The sequence below is a fragment of the Phyllostomus discolor genome, chromosome 13 (assembly GCF_004126475.2).
Source record: "Phyllostomus discolor isolate MPI-MPIP mPhyDis1 chromosome 13, mPhyDis1.pri.v3, whole genome shotgun sequence".
NCBI lineage: Eukaryota > Metazoa > Chordata > Mammalia > Chiroptera > Phyllostomidae > Phyllostomus > Phyllostomus discolor.
Genome location: NC_040915.2, coordinates 41,447,859 through 41,474,828, shown reverse-complemented (window position 1 = coordinate 41,474,828; position 26,970 = coordinate 41,447,859). Strand labels below are relative to the sequence as shown.

Below are 26,970 nucleotides of genomic sequence, written 5' to 3'. Positions count from 1 at the left end.
GTGAGTGACTGGACCTCCCTGGGCCTGTCCCCTCTGCCGGGCCGATGGCAGCCCTGCCATGTGCTCCCTGTGTTGCCACAGCGGCTGCCACATCACTGTGGCCCCGATGCTGGACTCACTGGGAAAGGCCTCTGTGCGGGAGGGACAGCTGTGGCCCCTGCAGGGGCCGCTGTCCTCCTGGGGCAGCTACACGCAGCAGCCAGCGGCCACCCCTGCCACAGCCGGGCTCCACTGACAGGCATGACCAGCAGAGGGTGGGAGAGGTCTCCCCGGAGGGCTGCTCGCCACTGGACAGGGCTGTCCCTGGTGGAGGTGACAGTCAGGACACTGTCCCCCCTGGGCCTCCCGGGGCCCCGAGGGTGGTTGGCTGCCCGGCCGCCCGCCCGCTGCCCGCCGGCTCACCGTCATGGGGATGTTCCAGGCCATGTACACGTGGGACTTGAAGCCGTCCATCCAGACCTCGGCCGCCCGCAGGGCGTTGCGCTTGGCGTAGTAGTCGATGTCGTTGTTGTAGGGCTTCCGGGTGCGCTCGATGTGGGCCACGCGGGAGCAGGGCAGCACCTCCATGCTGCCGCCACACTGCCACACCTGCCGGGGCGCCTCAGTCAGCGGTCCTGCCCCCGTCCCTCCCCTGCCGCCCCTGCTCCCAGGCCCCAGGACACCCCCCCGCCCGGGGCACCTGGAGGCCCGGCCCCTGTGGGCTTGCCCGGGGGGCCACAGCCAGGGAGAAGCCGCCCCCCGGAGCCTGGACAGAGCTGCCCCCTCTGCCGTTTGCCGCCGTAGTTCATGTCTCACGCACGCCGTCAGACAAACAATCGAGGGACCTTTTCCCCACGCGTGTTCCACCCACGCCAGCGTGCCATCACTGTCCCGTCCCCATGTCCCTGCCCCACCCCACTCAGAGACCCTGAGACTGAGCACCACCGGTCAGCGGCTCCTGTGTGGAGAGCGGGTCTTGGCACGAGGGTGCGGTGCGGTCCCCACGGGGCGTTTCTGGGAGAGGTGACAGAGCCTCGGCTCCAGACTCTGTCTATTCAGTGGGTCCCGTCGCACCACAAACCCCTGATTTTCCTGCAGCTCCAGGTGGGTGTTCCACACATTTCTGGCCAATGAGGTGTAAGTGAAAGTGTCACCGGGAGGGGAAGCTTTAGGGAAAGCTGGGGCTTGTCCTAAAAAGGGACAGACTCAGCTGGCAGGACCCTTTGCCCTTTTCCCCTTCTTTCTGCTGGGAATGTGGATGTGAGGTCTGGAGGAGTGGCAGCTATTTTGTGACCATGAGGCAACAAACACGAGGCTCAAGGTCTACGCAGCAAACATGGCCGATGGAAAGTAACAAAGTGCCCGAGTTCCCACACTGATTGTGGAGTCGCCGTGCCAACCGTGCACTTCCTGAAGCACCTAAATACCCATTCAAGCCTCGGGTGGCAGGGTTTTCTGTTGTTGCATTCAGACTGACCAAGCCGGACCAGGAGGCGTCAGTGGGAATGAACAGAAGCCCCAACAATCCTGCGTGTCAGGGCACACGGGGGATTAACCTCGTTCTCTTACAGACGAAATCGAGAACCCAGGCGCAGAGAGGCCAGGAGACCTGTGGAGGGTCGCACCGCTGACCCATGCTGCGGCAGGGAGTGGGAACCAGTGTGCAAAGTCCCTGACGCTGCCGCCTCACCCGGCGCAGTGGAGACAACACGAAGCAGAGTCACATGACCCGAGTGTGACTGGCACACCCACTGTGTGTCTTAACCACTGATGACCTCAATCAGTTTGGTTCCTTGCCCCCCAAAAATGGCCATCACGGTGTGGGGACCCAGGGACAGCCTGCAGGCAGCTGCGCGGAGGGAAGGGCCCCAGGATTGGGGAGGCCCACCTTGGACCCCCAGAGCCCAGCCCGTCAGCCAGACAGAGCCCGACCCCTCAGAGCCGGGCTGTAACCGGCGGGGCCCCGGAGCAGGCTGTCCTGCCCTGACAGCTGAGACCGCGTGGGTGCCAGCGGTCGGCTCCCTCCCTGTCAGGGGGTCAGAATGGGGTGCCACCCCCCCCAGCTGGCCGCACCTGAACGTGAGCCCCCAGCACCCTCAGCTGTCGCCCCAGCGCCGGTGCAGCCTGCAGCCACACAGCCACATCCCGGCTGTCAATCTCCGCGTGGGTCAGTCTCGGGGAGACCCTGCCGCCGGCCACACGGAGCATGTGCTGCTGCCCCGTCACCGAGCGTGTGGGCTTGTCTCACGTCCCGTCACGGCTCCCCCCTCCAGTGTCCAACAGGGACGCAGCCCAAACGTCCTCGGATTCCCCACCCCAGTCAGATGCGGGCCGGGCGCCCCTCAGCCTGTCTGGGGCACAGAGGTCGTTAGAGATCACCGGTGACCGGCCCGGGTCCTCCACTGCGTCCCATGGGGTTTGCAGGTGGCAGCAGAGGCTTCCAGTGATGGAAATAGTTCCCTGCACCCGGCCTGCAGCTTTACCCGCTCTCCTGCCGCGGGCCTCGCCTGTGCGTGGAGACGTGTCGTCCGGCGTCTCAGTCGGGGCCGAGGGGAGCTGTTCCCCCCGACGTGGGGTCTGGCTGGGGGTTTGCTGGCCGTGGCCCCGGCTCCTGGGGACTCGGCATCTTCAGTGGCTGCCCTAGCTCCGGCCTCCCTGTCCCGCCTCCCAGGAGCTGGGCCGTGCCTCTTTCCTTTTTTCTTTTTTTTGCTTTTGTAACAATCCATACATCCAATCCATGAAATGGACCGCCCCCCCAACCCACCCATCGTCCCCCATCCGCCAGGCGAGGAGAGCAGATTGAAGGGGGACTCCAGCTCAGGGTCCAAGCCCAGGTCCCCGGACGCCAATGGGAGGCTCCGCAGGTCCAGGCTGAGGCTGATGGACACAGGTGACCCCCCCATAGGCTGTGTCACCTGGCACCAACCCAAGAGGCCCCCAACCACCACCTTCCCTTTGGAAGCACGAAAGTTCCCACGTGAGCAAAACCCAGGGCTTCACACCTGCTCTGGGGAAAACTGTGCATCGCTTCCAGAGACTTCCCACCAGAGCAGCTGTAAAAGGGATGGCGGTCCGCCCCGGGGCCCACCCCCACCCCGGCCCCCTGGGGAAGCGCTGTCTCCGGCAGCAACGGGCAGGAGTGAGGTCTCCAGGGCGGAGCTGGGCTGGATTTCGCTTTGGAAAGGAAGTCCCATCTCCCAGGCCCCAGAGGACTCCGTTCACAAATTCGGGGCGAGAAAACGTCCCTGCCTGGAGCCTCTAGGAGTCTCTCCACACACACGCTGGAGAGCAGCCGTTCCGGTTCCCGCTCGCGCCAAACCCACGGAGCCTCCGGAGCTTCCGTGCGGATCCCTCCATCCGTGTCGGGGACACTCGCGGTGTCTCACGCTGATGGAAAGGGAAGCGACAGCTTCCGTCCTTCCTCCGTGACGAGTGGTTGCTCAGCCGGCAGCCCCCCGGCCAGCAGCAGGGACGCCTGGCCGAGCCTCTCGTCCAGTCCTCAAGGCCCCTCCGGACTGCAGGTCAGGCGCTCCAGGCGCAGCCCTGCAGGGGCGTCTGGGGTCTGCGGGAATTGGGGGCCGGCTGTGCTAACGGCCTCGGGCTCCCCACCCCCAGCCCCACCCTGCACCCTGCACCCTGGGCTCCGCCGTCACCGGTGTGTCCTCACGCTCACCACACGTCGCTCCACCCAGCGGCCCCCAGAGCCGCGGCCCCGAATTCGGTGGCTCCCTTTTCGCCCCAGGACTTCCCCGTCTCCACTCCCACCGGGGGTCAGCTCAGCACAGCCCTCGCCTCGGAATCTCCGCCTCGAGCCCCCGGAGGCTCGGCCCCCCCGTGGGTCGTCTGTCCCCACCGGAGGCAAGTCTGCGTTTGAGGCCACCGGTCCGCGCACCCCGCCGCTGCAGCGGGGGCCAAGGCCCCGGGCCGAGACAGAGCAGCAAAGGGCTCCCATGTCCGTGCGGCCGCGGGCTTCCCTGGGCGCGGGCTCGGGCTCCTTGGACACGGACGGTTCCCGCGGTGCGGCACCCCCGCCCCCGACCGGCTCCAGGGCGTCCCTCGTGGGGGACGAGCGTTCCCACAGCCACAGAGACGGTGCTGGCCCCGAGGCCGCAGGACGACTCCTCTAATTGGGTCGCATCGATCGGAAGGGCTGCGTGGGCGTCGGCGTTAACGACACTTCAGGAGCAGCAGCGGCTGCGAGGCCTGTGTGTGTGGGCGCAGGGTCCCGGGAAGGCGGGGGGAAGAGCCCGGGGAAGGGAGGGGAGGCCGGGCCGCGCACCCCGGGGGGACGCCAGCTGGGGTGGGGGCAGGGGCCTGGCAGCGAGAGGCGTCAGCCAGGCAGGTGGCGGGGGCTCTGGGGCTGGGAAAATTCTTGGACTCCGTTTCCAAGCTCCCTGGGAGCACCTGGCCCCAAGGTGCCCACAGCCAGTCTCTTTCTGCTGCCCCTCAGAACAGGGCTTGCTGGCCCCCTCAGCTGGAGTTCAAGGTCAGACAGGCCTTTTGAACATGAGCACGTGCCAAGCTCCCTGGGGGCTGGTGCACTGACATCAGCTCTCCTGATTTATGTCCACATCCGTGCTGCTCACTCCCAGGCCTAATCATACCTGCACCTGTGCCTGCACCTGTGCCCGCACCTGTGCCCGCACCTGTGCCTGCACCTGCACCACCTCAGTCAGCAGACTCCTCCAAGGGTCTGAAGAGGGGGCATCTTGCAAGAAAACCAGACCCTGTGACCACGGGGTGACCCCTGGCCCTGGTCTCCACTTCGCCAAGCGGGGTCTGGGCCCGATGCTGGGCAGGGGAGAGTCAGCACTGGGCAGAATCTGCCGGGTCCACCCCCCGACTCCACTTCCAGTGCAGGTACCTGAGGGCTGGCTCTAACTGTGTGGTTTAAAACTGGGTCACTCGGAGAATCTCGTACAGCAGCACACGGTGCTGAGCTGCTTCCAAGGGCCTGGGGTTTGGCCTACGTTTCTCGCATCAGATGCACGAGGATTTGTTGTGCACTTGGGGGAGTGTCTGCTACGATACCAGGCAACGAAGATGCTTCAAGAGAAAAGAAAATACCTTACGCTCATAAGCGTCGGTTTGAAAGGTTCAAGGGACTTTACCTGCCGGCAGAAACAGAGCTGACTGTTCGGTGGCGGCTGGTCTGTTCAGCCCAGGGTAACCAGAGAGCAGTCAAAGGGAAGGAGGGGTGGGGGTCGTTCTGTGAGATTGGTAACCACGACGCCACGCTCTCTCGGTTGAACCTCAGAGCTTAAGGCAAGCAGGACTGGAAATGTGCCACTTCCATACACTGCGTATGAATTTTTAAAAATTGGCCTTAATCCGTTCTGTGAATAAAGGCCCACAGGCAAAAATCAAAACAAAGCAAGACAAAACAAAAACGAAAAACCCCGTAACGCACAGAAAACACAGGAACCACACACCGACTGGAGCTCGCTGCGCCTCACCTCACCCAGGGCAGCCCGGCCCAGCCACAGGGGCCCTGCCCCCCCCGCTGCGGCCCCTCCTCAGCGCGGCCGGGCCAGCTGCCCAGGCCAAGCACCTGGGAGGAGCTCGGACCCCCTCACCGCACCCCCCGGCCAAGACCAGGGCGCCTCCTTCGAAAGCATCAAGAAAGACGCAGGGTCGAACTGTCCCTGCCGGCTCCCCTCGCTGCCTCTGCCCTCTGCTCACAACCTCAAATCACAGAGGCCCAAGGGGGCCCTGCTTCAGCCCCGCCTGCCTCCCACCCTGCCCCCAGGCCTCCGTGCTGATGGGCACACAGGGGACCCGGCCTCCGGGCCTCTGCATGCTGCCTGGGAAGCCCCCTCCCCTCCCCCGCTCCCCCCGGAGGCACCTGGCCTTGGCGGGGGACCCCTTCTCAGATGGCTCTCTGGGAACTGCATGCAGACCCCTTCCCGCGCCCCCAGCCTCCTCCCGCCGCTTCCTCCTTTCTCGGACCCTCCATCCAGGGAGGCGGGGGCTTCCACCTGCTTGGCTCCCACCCAGGCCTGGCACACGAGGGCGCTCAGCTCCCTGCGGCAAACCTGGGCTCCGGGAAGGGGCCGTAGGGGGAGGGTCTCGGCCCTGCGCTGTCTGGGAGCGTGGTCCCTGAGCGCTGAAGATCGCAAAAGCCGCCTGCCGCCGGGCATCCCACTCGGGTTCCGGACGGTCCAGCTCCCACGCCCTGTCCAGGGGGCGCTGTCCCTGGGGCCCCGCCCCCCAAGGCCCCACGTGGTGCGGCGTGCTCCCAGCGGGGCTGCCATTGGACCATTAGGGCGCCCTGGAGAACGCGCCTCCCCTGCCAGGGTCTCTGATGAGCAACCAAGACCCTTCCAGAACTTTCTGTCAGCTCTCCAAGCAGCCGGGGGAAGGAGGTCCGAAACCGGGAGTCTCAGGGACAGGGGGGAGCTCCCCACCCGCAGCCGCCCACACCCGAGGGCGATGCAGCGAACGCCAACGGCTCGAATGATCGGAACAAACACAGAAATCTCGGCGAGTCCTCGCACTCGGCAGGCTCCTCGGTCTCAGTGCCGTCGGCTGCGGTCGCAGACGCTCAGTCTGGGGCCTCGCGTCCACTGGCAGGGCCAACGGCCGGGGCCACGGCCGACCCGGGCGGCCGCGCAGCGCCCCCTGCAGGCCACTCACCCGCATGCCCAGCTCGATGTTCTCTCCTCCGTACACCTCCATGCCCGGGTCCAGGAGGCCGATGTCCCCGAAATACTCTCGGTCCACCACGAACGAGCAGCCGATCATGGCGGGGGTCCTGGCAGGAAGCAGATGGTGGGGCTTCCTTGCCTTGGGCTGGCGGGCAGCAGTTCCCCGCCGAGGCGCGGGTGTGCGTGTGTGCACGTGTGTGAGTGTAACGAATGGCAAAAACCTTCCTATGCTGGTTCTTCGCACGTCAGCCCCTCCCTGCACGGCCCACGTGGGCGCTCCGTGTCCTTCCAGACGAGGGCAGCCCCGTCTCCCGCCTGGCGCCAGGGAGCTCAGGGGCCCCGAGCAGGACTGCCTGGTGCCCCCATGGGTCTCCCAGGGGCCCGGCACCCAGGGGAGGGGTTGCAGACCACGGAAGCCGAGTCCGTGGTGGAACCGGACCACACCGCCGCAGCCAGGTGCCGCAGGCGGACGGGCAAGGGTGGTGGCCGCATGTCACCAGCGGGGACCGGAGGAGCAGGGGGACGGTGGCTGAGCGGAGACCACACGCCGTGGGGACCGGGAGACCACTGCCCAGCAGCCCCACTTTGCGGGGACCCGGGCCTTCCCGTTTTTCAGAAGATGCTGGATTTGGGTATTTTTTTATCGTAAAAGTCTTTCCATTTTCACGTCTGGGAAGTGGCTCAGAACAGGTGCGTCACAGGAAGGGGTCCGATGGAAGGGTGGGCTGGGTCGGCTGCGCAGCACCCCGGGTGGGGCTGCCCGTCCAGGTGATGGCAGTGCCCCGCCCTCCACTCCTCTGTCTGTCTGTCCCTGTGTCCTCCTCTCCCCACTGGACCTTGTCGTTACCCAGGTCACAGACCAGAGCCAGCTCCCCCGCCTGTTCCCCTTCCCCACCTCCCACCGCACGCTTGACTGCACCTGCTGTTTCTGTAACGGAGCATCCCTCCACCCCGTGCCCTGTGCCCCCCACGCCCCGTGGCCCACTGCGGCCCACCTGATGGGCGCGGCCTCGTCGCCGCGGTCCAGCCAGTCCTGGGGCGGCACGATGTACATGCACCAGAGCCCCCAGTTGTAGCCGTGGGCCGCGCTGGCGTACTGCTGCACCTCGAACGTGTCGAACTTGATGTTGTCGATGGCGGGCAGCACGATGCGCCGGCGGTCCTCCCGGATCCGCGTGAGGGCGGGCTCGGCCCTGTGGGGGGACGCGGCTCAGGGGGCCCCCCCCAACTCGCCCCAGCAGGGGGCCCAGAGGCAGGCGACCGCAGGGGGCCTCCCGCCGGGAGCTTCAGGGTCGAGGGGCGCAGACCCACTCGCTGGAGGTCCCGCCGGCCTGGGGCAGCCGGGGCTCTCAGAGCCTGAGGGCCACGCCTGTGACCTCCCCCCAGGGCCGTCCCAGCCCCGAGCTCCTGGGAAGGTGGCAGACTGGGGCCGAGCCACCGTCAGGAGCAGCCGCTGGACGGGCAGCCGGGGGCTGCGGTGCGGGGCTCAGCTCAGGCAGGCCAGCGTGGTGGGGACCCTCCCTCCTCCTGTCTGCACCGGCGTCTACCTGCCGTTCGGCCTCGAGAACAGGATTGACTAGTTGGTGCAACGGGCACACGGAGAGAGAATGCTCCCCAGAAACACCAGGTCCGCTAGCGAGGCTGGAGCCTGGGGGAGGCCGTCCTGGCAGGGGAGGGCTGTTCGCCGGCGGAGAACTGGGTTCTCATTGGTGAAAACTAAAGTTGCACCGGTTTAAAACTGCGCTTTGCTGGAACAGACCGGCGGCACTCCAAAACGCCCCCCCCCCCCCGCCCAAGTGCTGGGGGCATTTAACACCTGCCAGAGGGACGGGAGGGTCCCGGGCGCATTGTGGGGTAAGCAGGCCCCCTGCTGGGGGCAGACAGCATGGTGGAAGGTGACAGATGTCACGGGACCAACCGGTGTCTCGGGAGGGTGGCAGAGAGACAGAAACAGGGGACAGCGGGGACCCCACCTGGGTCGGGCACGTGCTGGGGCGGAACCAGCCCTCAGAACTACCTCGTGGTCTGGGGGGGTTGGGGGGCCCAGGAGAGCGGAGGACCGGGCCCCGGCAGGCCCCGCCCCAGCGCCCACCTGCACCCAGGCCGCAGCTGCCGCCGCGCCCGCGCTCACCAGCCGGTGCTGAACTCCACGTGGGCGTCGAAGAAGCCGACGACCGGGGCCGTGGCCGCCTTCCAGCCCTGCAGCCGCGCCCGGATCAGGCCCTCGCGCCGGCTGTTGCGGACGACCTTCACCAGCCCCGGGTACCTCTTGTGGACGTACTGGTCCAGGCTGAACTTGAGCTCCACTGGGCAGGGCACAGGGAGACGTCTCAGCACCCGACGCCCCAGGAGGGGCCCGCGGCCCCGAGGCCCGAGGCACGCCCGGACAGTTGGGGCGCCGTGGGGGGCCCGCTGAGGCTGGACGTGATTCAAGGTGCCGGGGAGACCACGCAGGGGCAGACCCACCCCCGTGGCGCTGGTGTTCCGGGGGACGGACAGAACGAGGAACCACAAGACGGACTCAGGCAGGGGGCGTCGTGGAGGCCGGAGTTATTCAGCCTCAACAGGGAATGACATCCCTGTGCGCAATGAACTATGATCCAACCTTAAAAAGAGGGGAGTTCTGCCCTGGCTGGTGGGTCTCAGCGGACTGAGCACCAGCCTTCGAACCCAGAGGTCGCCGGTTCAATTCCCAGCCAGGGCACAAGCCTGGGTTTCGGGCCAGGTCCCCAGTAGGGGGCCCGTGAAAGGCAGCCACACACAGATGTTTCTCTCCCTCTCTTTCTCCCTCTTTAAAGATTTTAAAGATAAAAATCTAGAAAGAAAGGAAGGAAGGAAGGAAGGAAGAAAAAGAAAAGAAAGAAAGGAAAAAAAGAAAAGAAAAGAAAAAAGAAATTAGTTCTGACACCGGCTACAGGGTGGAGGGCCCTTGAGGACACTGTGCTCTGCGACATAAGCCAGACGCAGAAGGACAAACACCGTGTGACTCCACCTCCTGGAGAGACTGCAGAGGCCAGGTTGACAGACAGAAGGAGGGGCTGGGAGCCGGGGTTGGGGTGGGGGAGGGGCATTAGGGCCTCAGGGACCCCGAGCCGCAGTTTGGAAAGATGGAGAGCTCTGGAGACGGGCAGTGCCGGCAGCGGCCCTGCCGCACCCTGACGTCGGACTCTGCCCCAGCACGCGGACACACTCCCCGTCTCGAGGTGCCGCGCTGGCCACTCACCGTTGTCACTGTTGTCGTCCACCAGGATGACCTCCTTAAGGAGCTGGGAGGGCGTGTGGTTGACCACGCTGTGGACGGAGCGCAGGATGACGGACAGCGCCTCGTTGACGAAGATGAAGACCACGGAGATCTGGGGCAGGTCGTCGGAGTAGCTCACCTGTCTGCACCTGCGAGGGTGGGGACAGGCGGTGTCAGCGCGGGGACGGGCGGCCGGCTCGGCCCAGGTAAATCCCGCTTCCGAGGACAGGGAGATGGCAACTGAGAGACAGAAGACGGCTTCAGAGGACCTTCAGACCCGCAGCGCACGGGGCGGCAGTCACGAGGCCCTGCAGCCACCTCTGAGATCCCAGGGGGCGTGTGGCGGGCAGAATCTCGCTGGCCTCACGGGAACCCGGGCCACGGCAGTGACGCGGATGGAAATTGATTGGGCTGCCCTTGGTGCCGCTGCAGACGCAAGCACCACTCGAGCGGGATGGCCTACTGGCTTCCCTCCCCAGGGACCGCGAGTGTCACCTCGTGAACTGGGCTCATCCATCTCCTGCCGTGGGCGCAGGGCTGGGGTTCAGCGAGGCCGGGAAGCTGCGCGGGCGAGCCCGTGACCAGCATTTCTGGGAAGAGCTGCAGCAGGTTCTTGGAAGCGCGTCACTGGACGGGTCTGCCTTGGACAGCCTCCAGGAGGCCTTCCCCGGGGCGGGGGGGGGGGCTTCTGCCTGGTGGGTGACACGGTCTGGGGGGGCCACAGCGAGGGCCGGCCTCCTGCCAGCCGGGGCAACTGCGGGGCCTGAGGCCGGACCGGGGGGCTCGGAGGCACAGCGGCCCCCATAGAAACTGTCTTTCTGAGACTGAGTCCGTCTCTCCGTCCCGTCCAGCTTCTGTCAGCCTCCGAGCCTGCAGCAGGGTGAGCCACCGCAGCCCGTTCCCAGAAGAGCAAGCCGGGGGGAGGCTGCTGGCCTCGGTGGCCGTCCCTCGGGAAACCGTGTCTCTCAAGACCCCGCACACACCTCCTTCCCCGGCATAGACGGACGGCTCAGGGGCTGGCGGGAAGGCGGGGGTCCCCTGACGAGAAGGAAGGAGGCACCACTGCCCACAGGACGAGCCCACACGACACAGCTCGCTTCCACAGTGACCCCGAGTCCTCCCTGCACGCTCCCAGGCCCCGCACAGGGGCAGCGCGGAGCAGGCCCCAGGGTTCCTCCGGGTTCACCGTCCACTGAGCCCGCACTCATCAGAGCTGACCGCCCCGCTGCTCCCAGCTCAGACCGTCAGCGCCGCACACGGGGTTGTGGCAGATGTGGCGGCGGGGACCGGACTGTGCTGGAATGCACGGGGGGGGGGGGGACGCCCGCTAGGATAAGGCCGCTCCCTTTTATGATCCTGTCTAATGTGGATTTGCCGGTTCTCCTTTCGTGATCCCCTGGGCCCGGCTCAGTAATCAAGATCTATGTTATGTGCTTTGTAGCATAATTAAAGCCACTGCTTAATTGGAAACTGTCCACCTCCGGAAAGAGGGAAATCAATAGTGTGTTAATGGGAGAAAGCAGTGAGTGCTCCGGATAGCCATCGGGGCAGGGACACACGCACCGGCACGCAGACACACGTGCACACACAGGCACGTGCAGGAGCACAAGCACGTGCCGACATATGCACATGGGCATGTACACGTGTGTGTGCATGCCCACACACTCACCAGCGCACACGCACAGGCACGTGTATGGACACACACGCTAGTATGCACATGTGTGCAAAGACAAACATGCACACGTGGGCACATGTGCACGCCCGTGCACATGAATAGACACGTACATGCACATGTGTGTGCTCCCTAGCATCCTGTGTGTGTCTCTGACATGAGCATATGCAGAACTGGCTAGCAGTGCGATTGCTGATGGGGGGTGGGCTCCACAGGGACTGTGGCAGTCGGGGGTCCCAGCCTAAAGGCGACAGGTGGGCGCAGGCTGAGCGCCGTCTGTCCGTCTGCTGCCCTGGGAGATGCCCCTCCCCCGCCCAGCCGTGCGGGAGGACGGGCATCTACCGTCTCCACGCACTGCAGACACCCAGGTCCCGGCCCCACACCTACGCACTGGGGTCTCAGCCCAGGGACCGGACCTTCCTGCCTCGGTTTTCCATCTGTGAAGTGGGGACAACGTCGGTCCTTCAAGCCTCTCAGGGTTGAGTGAGTGCGGGCCTGGGGGCGGGCCGCCCGCTGCAGTAGGGTGCCTGAACTGAGCGCAGCTGGGGCGGGGGTGGGGGGAGCACCCACTCGCGTCTCTTTCCTTCCGGGATGCCTGGGGCCATGTCCCAGAGCTGCCACCGCACCCGGTGACGCCCGTGAGGCCGCCCACTGAGCGTGGAGGGGAGCTGGCTGAGCTCCGGCTGGCAGGGTGGCAGGGGCTGGGGGAGGCCTCGTTCCTCCGCGTGCGCGTGCACATGTGCATGAGTGTGCATGCATGTGCGCGTGTACACACGTGTGCGCACATGTGTGCGTGTGCACTGGGGGAGTCCGGTGCACGCCTCTGGCACCAAAGCCTCTCGCTCCTCCTTGGAAGGAAACGAGACACCAACAAACATCAATACGTAGGACCCGTGCTCCTGACTCCGGGCGGCAGGGGGCGCCCGCACCCCACAGCTGCGCGCGCACCCGCGTCCCGTGCGTCGGGACGCACCGCCGACGCCCGCCACCGGAAGCGCGCCCTGACGCCTCCTCCTGTGCGGGCAGAGGCCACCGCGGTGGACCCCGCAGCCGCCCAGTCGCCGGGCCCGGAGGGGCCGCTGGCCGAGAGCGCAGAACCCGGGGCAGCCACCGGTCCGTGCGACCGCGTGTGTCCGAGCCCACGGGGGACACTGCGGGGCGCGGGGCCCCGTGGGGGCCGCTACTCACTTTTTGGGCCTGTAGTCGGGGATGGCCCTGTCCAGGGAGATGCGGTCGCTGAGCTGCGCGTTGTAGCCGTACTCCTCGTAGTCGCCGGCCGCCTCCTGGCCGTCGTCCCGCAGAGTGGCCGCCACGCCGCCTTGGCCCAGGCCCCCCGGGCCCTCCACCAGACCCATGGGCTTGGCGAGGCCTGGCGGGGGCGGGAAAGAAGGGGTCAGGCACGGCCCTTCCGCCCAGCCCTTCTGCGGAGCGGGGGTGGGGGAGCTCCGTGGGCGCCGGGCGGGGGTCCGGGGTGCACTGGCGGCTTTCAGGGCGGCGGGGTGGCAATCGTGGACACGTGTCATTTTGCACGTTTGTCCAGACCCACAGAAGGGACACCCGACAGTCCGCCCCATGTCAACTGCGGACTCTGGGCGATGCGGAGCCTGAACACCAGGGGGGCCTGCGGTGCAGGGGTGGGGGTGTACCCGGGAGCGCTCTGCGCGTCCACTCACTGTCCCTGCGAACCTAAAAGTGCTCCAAACAGTGAAGTCTATCGACGTTTTAAGATATAAAGTGAACGTGAATTAACATTAAAAATGCAAAGCAGGAAGTGCAAGCCCGCCACCCGCCCCCCCACAGGCAGGCGTTTCCAGGCGAAACGCGCGGAGCCCCCGCGGCTGCATAGGCCGGTGGGGCGGGGAGAAAGATCCTGTGGACCGCAGTGCCGCCGTCCCTCAGGGCTCCGTCTGCAGCAGACAACGCTGGCCAAGGGGTCGGGCCACCGTGCTGGCCTCCAGGAAAGGAGCCCTCGGGCTTCCAGGAGACCAGGGTTAATGCTTGTGTGAGTGCCTGAGAGGGCCGGCTGCGGGTGTTCTGGAATATTCCTTGTGGTCACTTGTGCCAGGAGAGGAACATGGCTCAGTGACATTGTTCCCAGAGGAAGCCAGGGACGGAGCGGTGCCACCCAGCAAGGACGCCCCCCTTGCTCGGCAGAAGGGATGACTCCGGGCACCTCGGCTTTGGGGTGGGGCCCCCGGTGGGGGTGGGCAGTGGTTTCTAACCCAGGAAGTGGCCGTGGAGGTCCTGTCCCTGAGCTGCACCGTGGAGAGAGAGGGCCCCGTCCTCCTCCGGCTCCGGAAGTGTGAACTTTGGGAAATACCTGTGTCCGTGTCACATGCACCCCCACTGGGGACGTTTCTCTGCCCTAGGTTTGTGAGCGAGGGAACCAGGGCTCTGGACTTCCACTGTCCTGCCGGCACCTGGCCAGTGGCCAAACCCCGGGACGGCCAACCCCGTGGAGGGCCAGCGGGCTGCGCCCTGCCCCCCAAAACCCCCTTTCCCACATCTCTGCCTGTCTCCCCTCTCCTGTCCCCCGCATGTCTAACCACACCCGGGGCTGGCACCCCCAACTCCATTGGTTTTTGCTCAGATAAACTCTTAAAATTGTTCCTGTGCCTCAGTCCACCTTTTAACCGTCCCAGCCGAGGGCAGGGAGGGGAGGCGACCCCATGCCCACCAGCCGGCAGGCTCCTCTGCTCAGCAGTCTCCGGAACCTCCCTGTCTTCCAGAATATTCCATTTTAGACGGGCAGGTGCAGCACTGGGGTTTGCGTGGGATGGAAGGCTGCGAGAGGAGGCGGAACTGGAAACTCACGGGGCTCGCAGACCCCACTCCCCTCCTGGCTCAGTGCTGCGCAGCGGCCCGATCCCACTGTTGGCGAGGTCCGCACCGCAAGCCCCGCTCCCAGGGGACCCTGTTTTGCCGGTTTCAGTCCCTTTGTTTTGTCCACCTGCATCCGCACGTCATGTTCCGGGTCTGGAGTTGCTTTGTCAGCGGAGCCGGTTCCGGGGCTTCCCGCCACCACCACAGAGGGGGGGCTTCTGTCTCCCCTCGGCCCACACTCCCATCCGCTTCTGCCCCCGAGGCTTCTCCTCTCTGCTGGTATTTTTGGTGATCCCGGTGGGCACCCCCGTGACCTGGAAAAGCTCTATTTCTGGAAGTATCGACTTCAGCCACAGCCTCCAACTCCCAGGTTCTCGGAGAAATCAGCATGTTCCCCCACTTCCTGCTCGGGGGTGGGGTTTCAGCTCCACACGTTTTCCCGTGACCTCCCTCCCTCGCCCTCCCTCCCCTCGGAACCCACACGGAGAGCTCGGGGGTAGGTCTGCCACACAGGCCCCCTCGGAGGGCACTGCATCGGGCCCTTAGAAGTTTGTGAAGGGTGTCGGCCTCACCCTCAGTGCTCCCACCACAAGAAAAGAACAACAGAAATATAAAATGCTGAACTGCAAAACAAAGGAAAAAAAGGGAGGGTGTCCTCCGCATCTCCCGCCCTCTCGTCCCCAGAGGCCCCGTGGAACACCAGCCTTCTGCTCATGGCCACCCGCCTGTCCGTGGGGCGTCTGCACCGTGAGGACCGAGGCCACACCCAGGCCTCGAGCTGCACCGGGAACCCCACCGGTCAGGCCCTCGCCGCTCAGGGGCGGATTTTCCAGCGTGAGGCCCCCACGTCGGTCGCCCTTCCCCATGCGGTGCTCACTCCCCAGAGCCACGCCCGTTTCGCTTTGCCCTGGGTTTGGACCTTGACCTTCCTCATGGCCTTCTGAGGGGGCACCCTGGTGGGTGCGGTCAGCCACCTGCTGGTCCTGCTGAAGTGGGCGGGGTGGGCTGGAGGTCCTAACCCGGCGGCAGGGTCTGTATCGGGGGGAGCAGTCGGGCAAACGAACCCCGGAGAAGCCTCGTGAAGAGGGAAGCGGAGGTGGGAGGGACCCAGTGGCAGCCGGGACGCCCGGGGCCCCCAGAAGCAGTGGGAACGGGTGTCCCTCGTTTCTGACCCCGGGGACGAGCTTGGAGGCCAGCCGCCCCAGCGGACACTGAGAGCAAAGTGCTGACGGGGGCTTTCCCGCTGGAAGCCCTGCCCTTCCTCCCCGCTCTCGTCCTTGCGCGAGCCCCGACTGTGAGGACGACAGGGAGCTGGCCTTGTCAGCTCAGCCCTGGGGACGTCTGTCTGACAGCTTTGCCACACGACCAGCGAAAGGACAAACAAAGGCCAGCGTATTCCGTCCCATGGAGGTCACAGCTGCTCACGGCACCCAGCGTTCCTTGTGGTGGCTGCACCCTGGGCCGGCGTCATTGGGGGCCCCCCCTCGGTCCCCCTTCCCACGGAGGAGACCACGGGGGCTGGCGTGGGCACGGCCCAGCCCGCTAACCACACAGCGTCTCCGAGGAGAGTCCAGAGGGGCCGACGAAAGTCACCGACTGTGTATGGGTCTGTGCATCTCCTCAGTCACCACGTGCGGCCTGGTGGCGGGCCCCACCACATAACAGTCCACCAGACGGACACACAGACACGCACTGAGCCGTTCCCATCTGTCTGTGTTTACGGGCCTTGGGGCTGGACTGTTTCATAGAAGGTTGAGATGAGCATCTCACGCTGCCAGCAACGTCTGCCCTCACACCTCCAATTAGAGAGCATGTCAGTTCTGGTGGGAAGGGTCATACATGCTCACTGCAGAAAATGCTGAACACGCAATGCACACATATACATGTGTGTGCACACACAGGGTCCACCAGGGCCCACTCCACAGGGGATCAGCAGCAGGGAGTGGTGGGGACTGCGGCTCACGAGCCCGGCCCGCAGGGGCCACAGGGACAAAGACACCGGACCTTCGAGACACCAACAGCAGGCGCCTTACAGACTCACATCCCACGGTCAGCAGCTCACTCGTATCTGGGAAGCACAGCTCCCCGCTGACAGACGAGTGGGGCCCACCCCTGTTAGTGGGGCAGGTGTGGCAGGGAGAGAGTGGCTCCCGAGTGTCAGGTTCTTGTCCCCGGACCCGGTGCACATGTCGTCTCCAACGGTCAGGAGTCTCTGCGGATGGGGTTAGGTCAAGGTCCTGACGAGGGGAGCACCCTGCGTTGTCCAGGAGTGCCCCAGGTTCCATCACTGACAGAGAGGGCAGGACAGAGTCCACACAGAAGAGGAAGCTGTGTGACGTGGAGGCAGAGGTGGCAGTGACAGGGCCACACGTGAAGGGAGGAACACCTGGGCCCCCAGAAGCTGGAGGTTTATTCGTTTTTGCCTTTTATCTGCAGTCATCTCTCCTGCCTGGAACTAAGACTCTGTGCCTGGGGCTGCAGCAGCTGTTCTGTGACTGTGAGGCTGGTAGGGTGGGAGGAGCTACGAGTCTGACCAGTTGGGCGGGGTTTCACGCTCCACGAGGAAAACTACCCACAAGGCAGTCAGGCCACATTAGCCAAGGTTGTGTCAGTTGACTCTGAATCCTGCCCAGAGAAGCGAGGGGCTGAGTGTTGGGGACCAGAGGGCACTGTGACAAGGAAAGCCAGGCTGCCCTCTCCAGCCAGCAGCCCCACCCAGGGACAGGGCTGAGCCGGGGCTGCAGCTTCACCTCTGCCCTTGGGAAGCAAGCAGCCGGCAGCTCCCGGGAGCCCTGCCGATGGCCTCGCCCCCAGAAGAGGCACATCTCTCTCTCTCTCTCTCTCTCTCTCTCTCTCTCTCAGCAGCCGCTCGCCCCGGGATACCTGGGACGTGTGGGCGGCTGCGATTTCTCCACTTGGAAGCAAGTGAGGTCTGCAAGTGCCCAGCTCCTCTCCGAGCCACTGAATTCCATCTGTCATGACGACTGAAGCCAACACTCTTGAGAGGAAGCAGCCCAAACGGAGACGCTGCCGGTCACCAGCTCATCGGAGGGGAAGGGGGCGCCACCCCCACCGGCCACGCCAGGCGGCCCATGAGACATGGCCTGGCTCACGACTCGGCGTGGGGACCGCCCGGGGGACCCACGGGCCCTGGCCGCCCACAGAAGGGGTCTCAGGTCAGCCGGGGTCCCCGGGAGGGCAGGCCGGGCTTGTGGAACAGACCACGGCCCCGAAAACCACTAAGAAACTTGGATGTAAAGCAGCAGTAACGACACCCGTGTCTATGGAGCTGGGAAAACCTGGCAAGAAACGACGAGGCTAAAATGAAGAGAAGTGACGATCTGGGAGATGAGTCAGCCCCTCACTTGCTGTTTTCCGGGGGAGGAGGGATCTAAATTCTGCACACTTGACGTTTCCCAAGGACGCAAAGGGGAGGAACCGGAGGATGAGCTGGACCCCGCGTGGGGCACGGCCTGGCCTCCCCAGGAGCCCCGATGGAGCCGACCCCATTGGCCTCCAGGGGGTGCTGCGGACACAGGGCAAGGCAGACCCTGGCAGAGGCAGACCTCTGACCCCGGTCTGCCCTGGCTGGTGGGCTGGAGCCCGGACCTTCAGTCTCCCGCTCCCCACGCCACCTAGCAAGCAGGACTCCGCGGTTTGCAGCGGGAAAACCACCTGTCACCTGCCGTGCCTTCGTGGGCCTGTGGTCTTGGCAGTCCGTTCTGTGGAGCCCCTGGGGTGGGGAGAGGGGTGGACACAGCTGTGAGGGGAGCGCCCCGCCAGCCCCCGGCTCCTGCCTCGCCACCCCATAAAAACCAAGGCCAGTGTAACGTGCCCGGCTGCTGGCTGGGAAGACCACGAAGTGGAGATACAGGTGAGAGACTCGGCTGCCTCGGCCCCGGACGCGGGCCACTCTCCGCCCCACTTCAGCCCCCGCAGCCACGCTCCAGAGACAGCAGCTAGTTTCATCATGGGGGTGGGGGCCCGTGAGGACCCCAGGGACCCGGACTAACAATGTATTGTCGAGAGCGACGACACCGACAGCCCCTCTGGAGGATGGAGTCCTGAATATGCTGCAGGACGGGGCAATGTCTGTGACATACACTCCCACGGAGACTAACGTAGCGTCTGATAAATCTCCACACGTGATACCTGTGTCCGACGCGTAGGGATATTTATGGGCCGAAGCTCGGGGATGATGGACGTCTGGAGACACCTGCGAAACGGACTTCCCGGCTCCTCCTGCCACCTCGGGAGGCAGGTGGAGGGTGCGGAAGACCACAGGGACGACTCCTCCCACGGTCAAGGCCGACCTGGGCCCATTATTGCCGGGGAGCAGGCACAGCGACCTCCGGGAGTCCTGCCACCTCAGTGGCGGCCTGGCTCAGAGTGAGCCTGCTTGAGAGGGTCAGACAGCTGGGCCGGCCTCCCCACGCCGACCCCAGCCTCCAACGGTGGGTGACTCCATCCCTTCGGGCTCAGTTCTCTGCTCTGGTCCCAACGGCGGAACAGCCTGGGAAACTCTCGTCCTGCGGGGCCCCAGCCCAGCCCCGCCCAGCCCCGGGGGTCACAGACAGGAGGGGACCGGGCACCCCACACTCTGGGCACACAAGTGGGGATGCAGGCTCTGCCCCAGGAGGGGACAGTGTGGGTGGCCCAGAGAGTGAGGCCGGCTCTGTCCTGGGAGCCCCGTTGGGAGAGAACAGGGGACCCGGCCCCACCCCCCACTCACTGGGCGCCCGGGATGGGGCTGCTGGAGCCCGCTCACGGTGGGTGTCCAGTGAGTTACGGCGAAGGCAGGAAGGGGTGAGCGAGTGAGTGGACAGCTGTGGGCTCCTGGTGTGAACGGGCGGACCTGGGGTGGCGGGCGCCACCCCCGAGCTCTGTGCAGCGGGCGGCGGCCTCCCAGACCAGGAGCACTGGGCGGGTGCAGAGCACACGCTAACCTTGAAGACGCAGGGCGCCCCACGGAGCGGCACCCTTGCTCTGTCAGCTCAGGGCACGTGACCAACACCACCCACAGGGCGGGCGCAGTGAACAAGGCACCGTCTCCCACACGCCCGGGGGCTGGGTGTCCAGGTCGGGGGCGGTTTGTGGGCAGCGCACTGATGGCCACCTTCTCGCCGGGTCCTCGCCTGGTCTGTCCCCTCACGCCGCTTCCCAGGCACGGCCAGCAGACCCGGACTTTTCGAGACCCCTCTCCCTTGCATAAGGGCTTCCCTGCATGCCAGACCCCTCACTTTTTCTCGTTAAAAAGCTACTGGACCCGTGGATGGGGGGGACGACATCCTCCTCGGTCAGCAGGAAGTAGTTACAGAAGAGCGAGAGACCTTCGTCCCTTTTCCTGTGTGAGATTGCAAGGGCCCAGAAGCGTTGCGGGGGGGAGGGTTGGTGCTGGCGTGACGCCAGACTTCCCCACCCCCGGGCCGGAGGAGGTGCAGCAAGAGGAGGCGCCGCGCCGAGGGTGTGGGAGGCCCGCCCGGCCCGGGGGGGGGGGAAGTGCACAGGAGGCGTTTATCGCGGGGGGGCGGTCCTCGCATTCCGCGTCCCAGAACCAGAGGGTCTGCCGGGCGCCACATGGCTGTCCGGGGAGCAGCGGGGGCTGCTCCGGCTCACCGGCTCGCCCGCGGCGGCTGGGCGGGCTCAGCGCCAGCCTGGCAGGTGGCGGAGGGAGAAGAGCAACACCTCGAAGCTCTGCACCTGCTCCGAGCGAGCGGCCGGAGCTGCCGCGAGTGCGCGCATGCGCAGGCCCGGAGCGGGAAGGACGGGCTCCTGCAGGAGGTGGAGCGCCGGGCGGGGCCGCGGCTACATTTTCCCCTTTTCCTGGCAGCTCGGCCACCGTGGGGCAGGTGCGGCGCTGAGGGGGGCGGCCAGCCGGCCCGGGGTGAGCCAGCCCCGCCCGTCCAGGACTGGACCCGCCGCCGAGGGTGATTTTCCGGCCGCAGGGACCTTGACTGCCCGGCCCAGCGATGCAGGGCCGGTGACTCCCGGAGCAGGTGCCCGGAGGATGAAGAGTGATGAGCTCCAGCCGGAAAGGCCCCCTGGGACCGGCGGGAAGCCACCCCTGGGACTGGAGCTCCAGGAGGAACGGGGGCGGGGAGCTCTGGGCACCCCCCCAGGGGAAGGTTTGAGAGCGTTTCCAAGGGGAGGCTGGAGCAGAGAGGCTCGGAGACCCCCTTCCACGGGGCTCTCGGGCTGGGGCGGAGGCAGGCCCGCCGTGGGGGCCAGCAGGCTCCTGGGGGGCAGCCCGTCCTCCCGGGCCGCTGTCCCCGGGCCCGAGCCCTCCTCGGCCTCCCCCGGCCCCCCAAAGAATGTGCTTCCGCAGGCTCTGCCCTCGGCCGTGCCCACTTTCATCGCCCACTTGCACCCTGACCCCAGTTTCCTGCGGGTCCGTCTCAGTCTCCCGGCTCTTCAGGGAGAAATTTCAGATCCCCGCCCCTCCCCCTCCACGCACCTCCCACGAGAGACTCTCCCTTTGAACGGAGACACAGCCCCTGGGCTCAGAGCCGCCGGCCACGAGGTCGGCCCCACGGGCCGGGTTCAGGGGGCCAACTCTGTTCTCACCGTCACTGGGGGGGGCTGCCTCCCGCCCACGTGAGTGGCCGCGTTGGCAATGGTCTCTTAAATCCATTTTAAGCAAAAACAAAGAGCCGTTCAGAGAAAGCCACTTAGCTACTCCATCGACAAATATTCGGGGCGCTAACCACACGCAGGTCCCAGCCTGGCCCCCGGGGCCGAGAGCTGTGAACACGGCCGCCGCCTCGCCGCCCGGCGGGAACCACACAACAGGCGTCCCGCACAGGCGTGGCTGCAAGGGGGCCGGCCGGGCATGAGCTCCCGAACTCGGAGGGGGCGGACGGGGCAAGGGTGCTTTCCCCGTGGAGGGGCAGGTGGGTGCCCTGCGGCCTCGGCGGAGTTGGTGGGGGGCTGCCTGCACCCCGGGATGTCTCCGGACTGGACGCCGCCAATGGACAGCTACAGCTGGTCCCGGCTGCTATAACGCAAGCCTTTCACAGCTGCAGGCACGGGCGGCTCATCCGGAAGCAAGCACTGCTCTGAGCGGCCGGCGGCCGCCCCTCGCTCTCCCAACAGCCTCGGGCGGGTCATGCGATCCGCTGGCTCTCGGCGGCTCCGTGGGGACGATGGACCCGGCTCTGACCCCTGACAGGGTGTGCTCTGACTTCCAGGAATGACCTCCCGGGGCAGCGGGGGCGGGGGTGAAGCCGGGAACCGGGGGCATCTGAGTGCCACCCATGTTTTAAAACAAAACAGAAATGACCTCCCCCCGCTCCACTCCAGCGTCACCCCCCTCGGGGGCCGTGGGAACTCGTCCGGAGCCGCGAAGGGCCGGGCAGCCGGGTCCGCGCAGGCTGTCCTGCTGGAGCTGAGGAGGGCCAGCCCCGCCTGTGCCCGGGGCCGAGGCCTCCACCCGCCCACGGCCTCCAAACACAGGCTCTGCCTTGCGGAGACTTCACCCCGGAGGAGACAGAAGTGAACCCCGAAAGCCACAGGGCGCAGGAGAATCCCTGCCCCCCCCCCACCAAGGGGTGAGGACGTTTTCTTAAAGACAGGAGGGTCGTGCAGGCGACCGAGGGCCCCTCTCTCCCTTCCCTTCTCATCCAGCACTCGCAGGCTGGGGCCGGTCTCGCTCTCAGAACTGTGAGCAACGTGAATATTCTCGAGGCCGAGTCTCAGCCACGAGCGTTTTCCTTGCCCAGCCCGCTGAGTGTGGCAGCAAGCTCTCGTGTGTGTGTGTGTGTGTGTGTGTGCACATGTGTGTGTGTGCACTCGGCGGCCCCGTCACCAGCGTTCTCTCCCGAGTGTGTTTGGTCTGCGTGCAGCAGGGAACTGGCCTTGGCTGAGGCCCCAGGGCTCCGGGGAGGGTTGTGACCGAAAGGGCGCAGGGGAACTGGGAGGGCGTCCTCCTTGGGCCCCTGCCTCCCCTCCGGCTCTTCCAGCCCGGGGAGGCGTCCGGGAGGCAGCGGAGGCCGAGGAAATGTGAGTGATGAATCTGTTTGGTTTTGGGTTCCCCCCTCTCCCACCTAAACTCGCTGCGTTAGTATCGGGTGGAAACTCTCAGGAATCAATTTCAGGTTTCCGGGACCTAAAATAGAACAGGCCCCGCAGGAAAGGGCAGCCCCCTCCCTCCCGGCCGCCCCCACCCCAGGGAGGTTTCTCTCTGCCGCCCTTCTGCGTCCTTCACTCGGGCGTCAGTGCCCGTCCGGGGGGCTGAGCACTGTTCCGGGGGGCTACTCCCGCACCGGTCCTCTCTTGGGGACCTGCCCAGGTGTCACAGTGGGGCTCTCTCCTTTCCAGGAGCAAATACTGAACGGCTCCTGGGGGAGACGCTGGGCTGCGGAGGTGGCCTGAGAGGGGGCAAAACAGACTCGCCAGAGAGGGAGACCAGGGGACACAGAGACAGAGAGAGAGACAGAGACAGACAAACTGGCAGAGACAGAGGGACGCAGAGGTGGGGGGACGGTTGAGGAAGGGGGTGGGGAAGGAAGGGGGGAGGAGGCAGGGACACAAGCGGAGGGAGGGGTTGGTGTTGGGAGGGAGAACCAGGGGGTCGCAGGGCGAGCCGGAGGGACGGGGTGGTGGGGGAGGCTGGGCAGTGCCGCAGGACCGCCCCGAGGCTGAGCCAGCAGACGCCTGCCCTGTTTTTATGTAACCGCCCGGTTGTCCCCGAAACAGACTGTGACGCCCTGGCAAACGCTCTCCAGTGGAGCTGTGCACCCCTACGGGGCCCACGGTGCCCCAGACCAGTCACCACCAGAGTGGCCGAGTGGCCGCTGAGCTGAACTCTCCTCCCCTCGTGGCCTCAGCGTGGTAGGAAAGACCAGGAAAGCCACCGGGCCTTTCCAAACCGCCTCGGGTTGGCACCAGGAGTCCCGGGGGCCGAGAGAAGGAGCCCAGGCCCTCGGGAGGGCAAGCCTGCCGGCTGTTCCTGACCCTCGGGGGCCACCAAGACTCCAGCAGGTCCAGAGGCGCTGCCCGGGGCCAAGCTGGGCACCCAGACTCCTCCCAGCGGGGCCTGGCACCAGCGCCTCCTGAGGTTTTGCTGGGGCTGCCGGTGCAGAAACCAGAGGGGAGAGCCCGTGGGCGAGGGGAACACAAACTTTCCTCCTTCCTCCAGAACCTGGCAGCGAGCTGCGTCCCGGGGGCAGACAACGCAGTCCCACCGGCCGTGGCCTTGGCCCTGTCCCCCACCCTGCCCCCTGGGGGCCGACGCTGACCCTCAGGAGTGACCCAGATGGAGCAAGCAGCCCCCACAAGCCGGTGGGCTTCTCACAGACGCTCCCACAGACCCCTGCGCCCAGGCACCAAGGCCTGCCGGGGCCACCTATGCAGTTAGCACCTTCCAGGCCCCCGCTGGGCCCCTGAGCACCTGTCCACCTGTCATGGATCCCACAGCTTCAGGCTTGAACCCCAGCACTTTTGGAGTGAGCCCCGGGCAGCCCTCGGAAGGACGCTGGATGAACCCAGTGGCCAGGGGGCCCCTCTCGGCACCAGGAGAAGAACGCCCGGCCAGCAACCTTGGGAGGGCAGCAGCACCCCCCACCCTGAGCTTGAGCCCTGACCCCCAGCATCGGGGTGGGGGGGGGGGCAGTGCCCCGCACGCTTGCACCTGGGCAGCACCTGCGCTGCAAGCAGAGCCCACAACCTCTTCAGAAGTTCCCGAGAGTCCTCTCGGGGAATTGCTGGAGTCCCTGAGGGGTTGGTGAGGGGTGGCCTTGGGTGTCCTCTGGGTGGCTGGGCGAACCAGTGGTCGCCCAGGCCAACGCCCTCCGCTAAAGAGAGCCCTTCTCTCCCCGTCTTCCTCCCCTCCGGAGCCAGAGGCTCCACCCCAGCCCCTGCTGGCCTTCGGGCCCCGGGGTCCCGCAAGTTCCAGCGTCTGGGACGGAGTGCAGGGTCCCGGCTCAGGGGCGGTGCTCCCCGCCCCCGCGCCCCCCAGGCCCCGCGGGCCGGCGGCTCACCGTTCAGCTGGTTGTAGACCACCTCCTCCAGGTGGTCCAGGCGCTGCAGGATGGCCTCGCGGTCCGCCAGCGTGCCCGCCTTGGCCAGCCGGCTGCGCACCCGGCGGTCGGCGCTGCGCACGAGCTGCGCCAGCCCCTCGGACCGGTCCTGCAGGCGGCAGTACACGGAGAAGAGGATGATGCCCACGAACACCAGGATGTTGACCGTCAGCAAAGTTTTGATCTTCCTGGCCACCGCCATGAACGCGGCTGGAAGCCGCTGGGGGCCGCCTCACCCACCGGGCACCTGGTGGGCCCGGCCGCTGGAGACTCCGCCCAGCCCGCCGCTTCGGGGGACCATGAGCCCCCCGGCTCGCTGCGGGGCCACGGGGGCAGCGGGCGGGGCTGTGGGAGGGGGTTTGGGGGGGACTGCGGGCTGGGGCTGCGGTTGAGGGGCTCAGCGCGGAGGAGGGGGCTGCGGGCGGGGCTGCGGACGTGGGGAGGGGCCGCGCGCTGGGTCGCGGCGCCGGGAGCTGTCCTTTCAGCACCGCCGCGTCCGCTCAGCGCGCCCCGCCGCCGCCCGGGGTCCCGGTGCGCAGCGGCTGCCCGGGGCCGCGGGCGCGGGGCGCAGCCGGCATCCTCCGCAGAGGGGCGCGCCCGGTCTCCGGGGCGGCGGGGCGGTCTGGGGGCCGGGAAGGCGAGGGCGGTGCGGGCCGGGCGGGCGCTCCGGCTGCCGTGCGGCTCCTGCCCGCCCCGCAGTCACGGCGCCGGTGCGGAGTGACGCTGCCGCCCGGCTCATCGGCATGCACGCGGCGGCTCCGCGCCCTCCTCCCGCCCCCGCACCCCGCTCCCGGGGCCCGGACCGCCCCACGCAGACACCCCACCCACCCCACAGGGCAGGGTGCGTGTGCTCTCAGGGTCCCCAGCCTCCCAGCCCGGCAGGCCGGGCAGGGCGGAGCCGCGCGCTCCGGGACCCCGACCAAGGGCATCGCGCCCGGGCGCGGCGGGGGCGGAGCCAGTGGGCCTTCCTTCCGCACGCGCGTCCCCAGACTCAGGATAAACCCCGAACTTGACTCCAATCAAACTTGACCCTGGTCAAGGCCGTGTTGACTTCATCGCTGGCGGGGGCGGGGCAGGCAGGGGGCTCTGGGGACCTTTGTAGGGAGGAGGGGAGGAGGCCACCTTGTGGTCTCCCCGCTTCCCTGAGCCTCCCTCCCCTCCGCTCTCTCTGGGGCTGGGGGCCGGGGGCTGGGAAGGGCTGAGTTCAAGCACAGGTGGACTGGGGTTAGGATTCAATGGGACCCAGGTGCACCACCAGGACAGGGGCCAGAGACCCCTGGACGTCAGAGGATTCATGCCGGCCCCCTCTGGCCCTTTGTCCTGCACTGCCCCCACAACCACTGCCCTGACCTCCCGGAGCCAGCCTATCCTGTGCCTCTGGGCAGATCTGGCCCAGCTGAAGGACCCATTACTCCTCTCCCGTGAAACTTTCTTTTCCTTCTCCCGACGTTCTGTCTCAAGAAAGTCAGAGGGAGGGCCCAGGCGCTGGGATGGGCAGCCGGCTGCCCCCAGAGCTGGCTGTGTAAGTCACTTCTTCCGGGAGGAGCCCCGGATGTCCCCTGTTGATCATCACCCCAGCACGGCCTGGTGATGCAGCCGGGTCGGTAAGCACGGGCCTGTTTCTGACCCACAGCATTCCCTGCCTGGGAAATGCTGAATTCTTCTGTTTATGAAAGAACCAGGTTGCAAGGACGGTCTTTGGGATAACACCACCACAAACAGCTCACACTTACGCAGCCGTGAGATTCCGCCAGCCTTCGCTCTCGGCCCCTGACGGCTGTGACCCAGTTGACACCGACAGCGACCGCGTCGGGGCACAAGCTGCTCCGGCCCAATTTCACAGGTGGGGAAACCGAGGCAGCGAGAGGGCGGGTGCTTTGCTGAAGGCCACATGCATGGCGGAGCGTGGATCTGGGACTCAAGCCCGGACAATGAAGCTCCGAGGTCAAGTTTCGTAGCCACCATCACTCAAGAGAAAGGAAATCGAGCACTTTCCATTCTATGTTTCATGGAAAGTGATGGTAACGGGGTTTTGCAGGTGAAAACGTCATTTTGCTCCTGGAACGACATTGTTCTGTGTTCTAAATGTCGGTGGCAACGATGCGTCCCGGCAGGCAGCGGCCTGTGGCTGAATTTCATTCGCAACAGGTGCCGCGCCCAGTGACTCGGGGACGCTGGGGGCTGCCCTGCCAGGAGGGGATGCACCTCACAGTCCAGCAAACGGGTTTTCATTCGGCTTCTCCACACGCTGAGGGCTGGGCTGTGAGCGGTGAGCTGGGCCACAGTGATGTGGCCCTGGCGCGGTGCCTGCCCCAAAACCCTGGCCCCCCACACCCCAGGGCGTCCCCGGGCAGCCAGCCGCTCAGAAGCGTGAGCGTGTCTGAGGTCAGAGGGCGGGCCTGTCCCCACAGGAGGGGCCCTCGCTGGGGCTGCAGACAACGGCTGCGTTGGTGAGACTGGGCGCAGGACACCAGGAGAGGGCGCTGTGGACATGGGACCGGGTTGGGGGCAATGCTGGGCTCTTCAAGGTCAGAGGCCGAGCTCTGCTGGGTTAGCCTGGACGCCGTCCACACCGAGCCGACGCCTCCAAGT

The 26,970-nt window shown here is 66.3% G+C and overlaps 1 protein-coding gene across 1 annotated transcript in view; it reads right to left on the bottom strand.

Moving 5' to 3' along the window:
* GALNT9 (polypeptide N-acetylgalactosaminyltransferase 9) overlaps positions 1 to 25,156 on the bottom strand; it is a 29,462-nt gene extending 4,306 nt beyond the window's left edge. The window contains exons 1-7 of the mRNA XM_028503615.2: positions 24,340 to 25,156; positions 12,728 to 12,908; positions 9,850 to 10,016; positions 8,758 to 8,932; positions 7,622 to 7,819; positions 6,616 to 6,733; positions 403 to 588 (exon numbers count right to left, since the gene is read on the bottom strand). Coding sequence (XP_028359416.1) covers positions 403 to 588; positions 6,616 to 6,733; positions 7,622 to 7,819; positions 8,758 to 8,932; positions 9,850 to 10,016; positions 12,728 to 12,908; positions 24,340 to 24,580 — 1,266 coding nt within the window. The 5' untranslated portion in view covers positions 24,581 to 25,156. The remainder of the gene's footprint in view (positions 1 to 402; positions 589 to 6,615; positions 6,734 to 7,621; positions 7,820 to 8,757; positions 8,933 to 9,849; positions 10,017 to 12,727; positions 12,909 to 24,339) is intronic.
* Between the last annotated feature and the right edge of the window lie 1,814 nt (positions 25,157 to 26,970).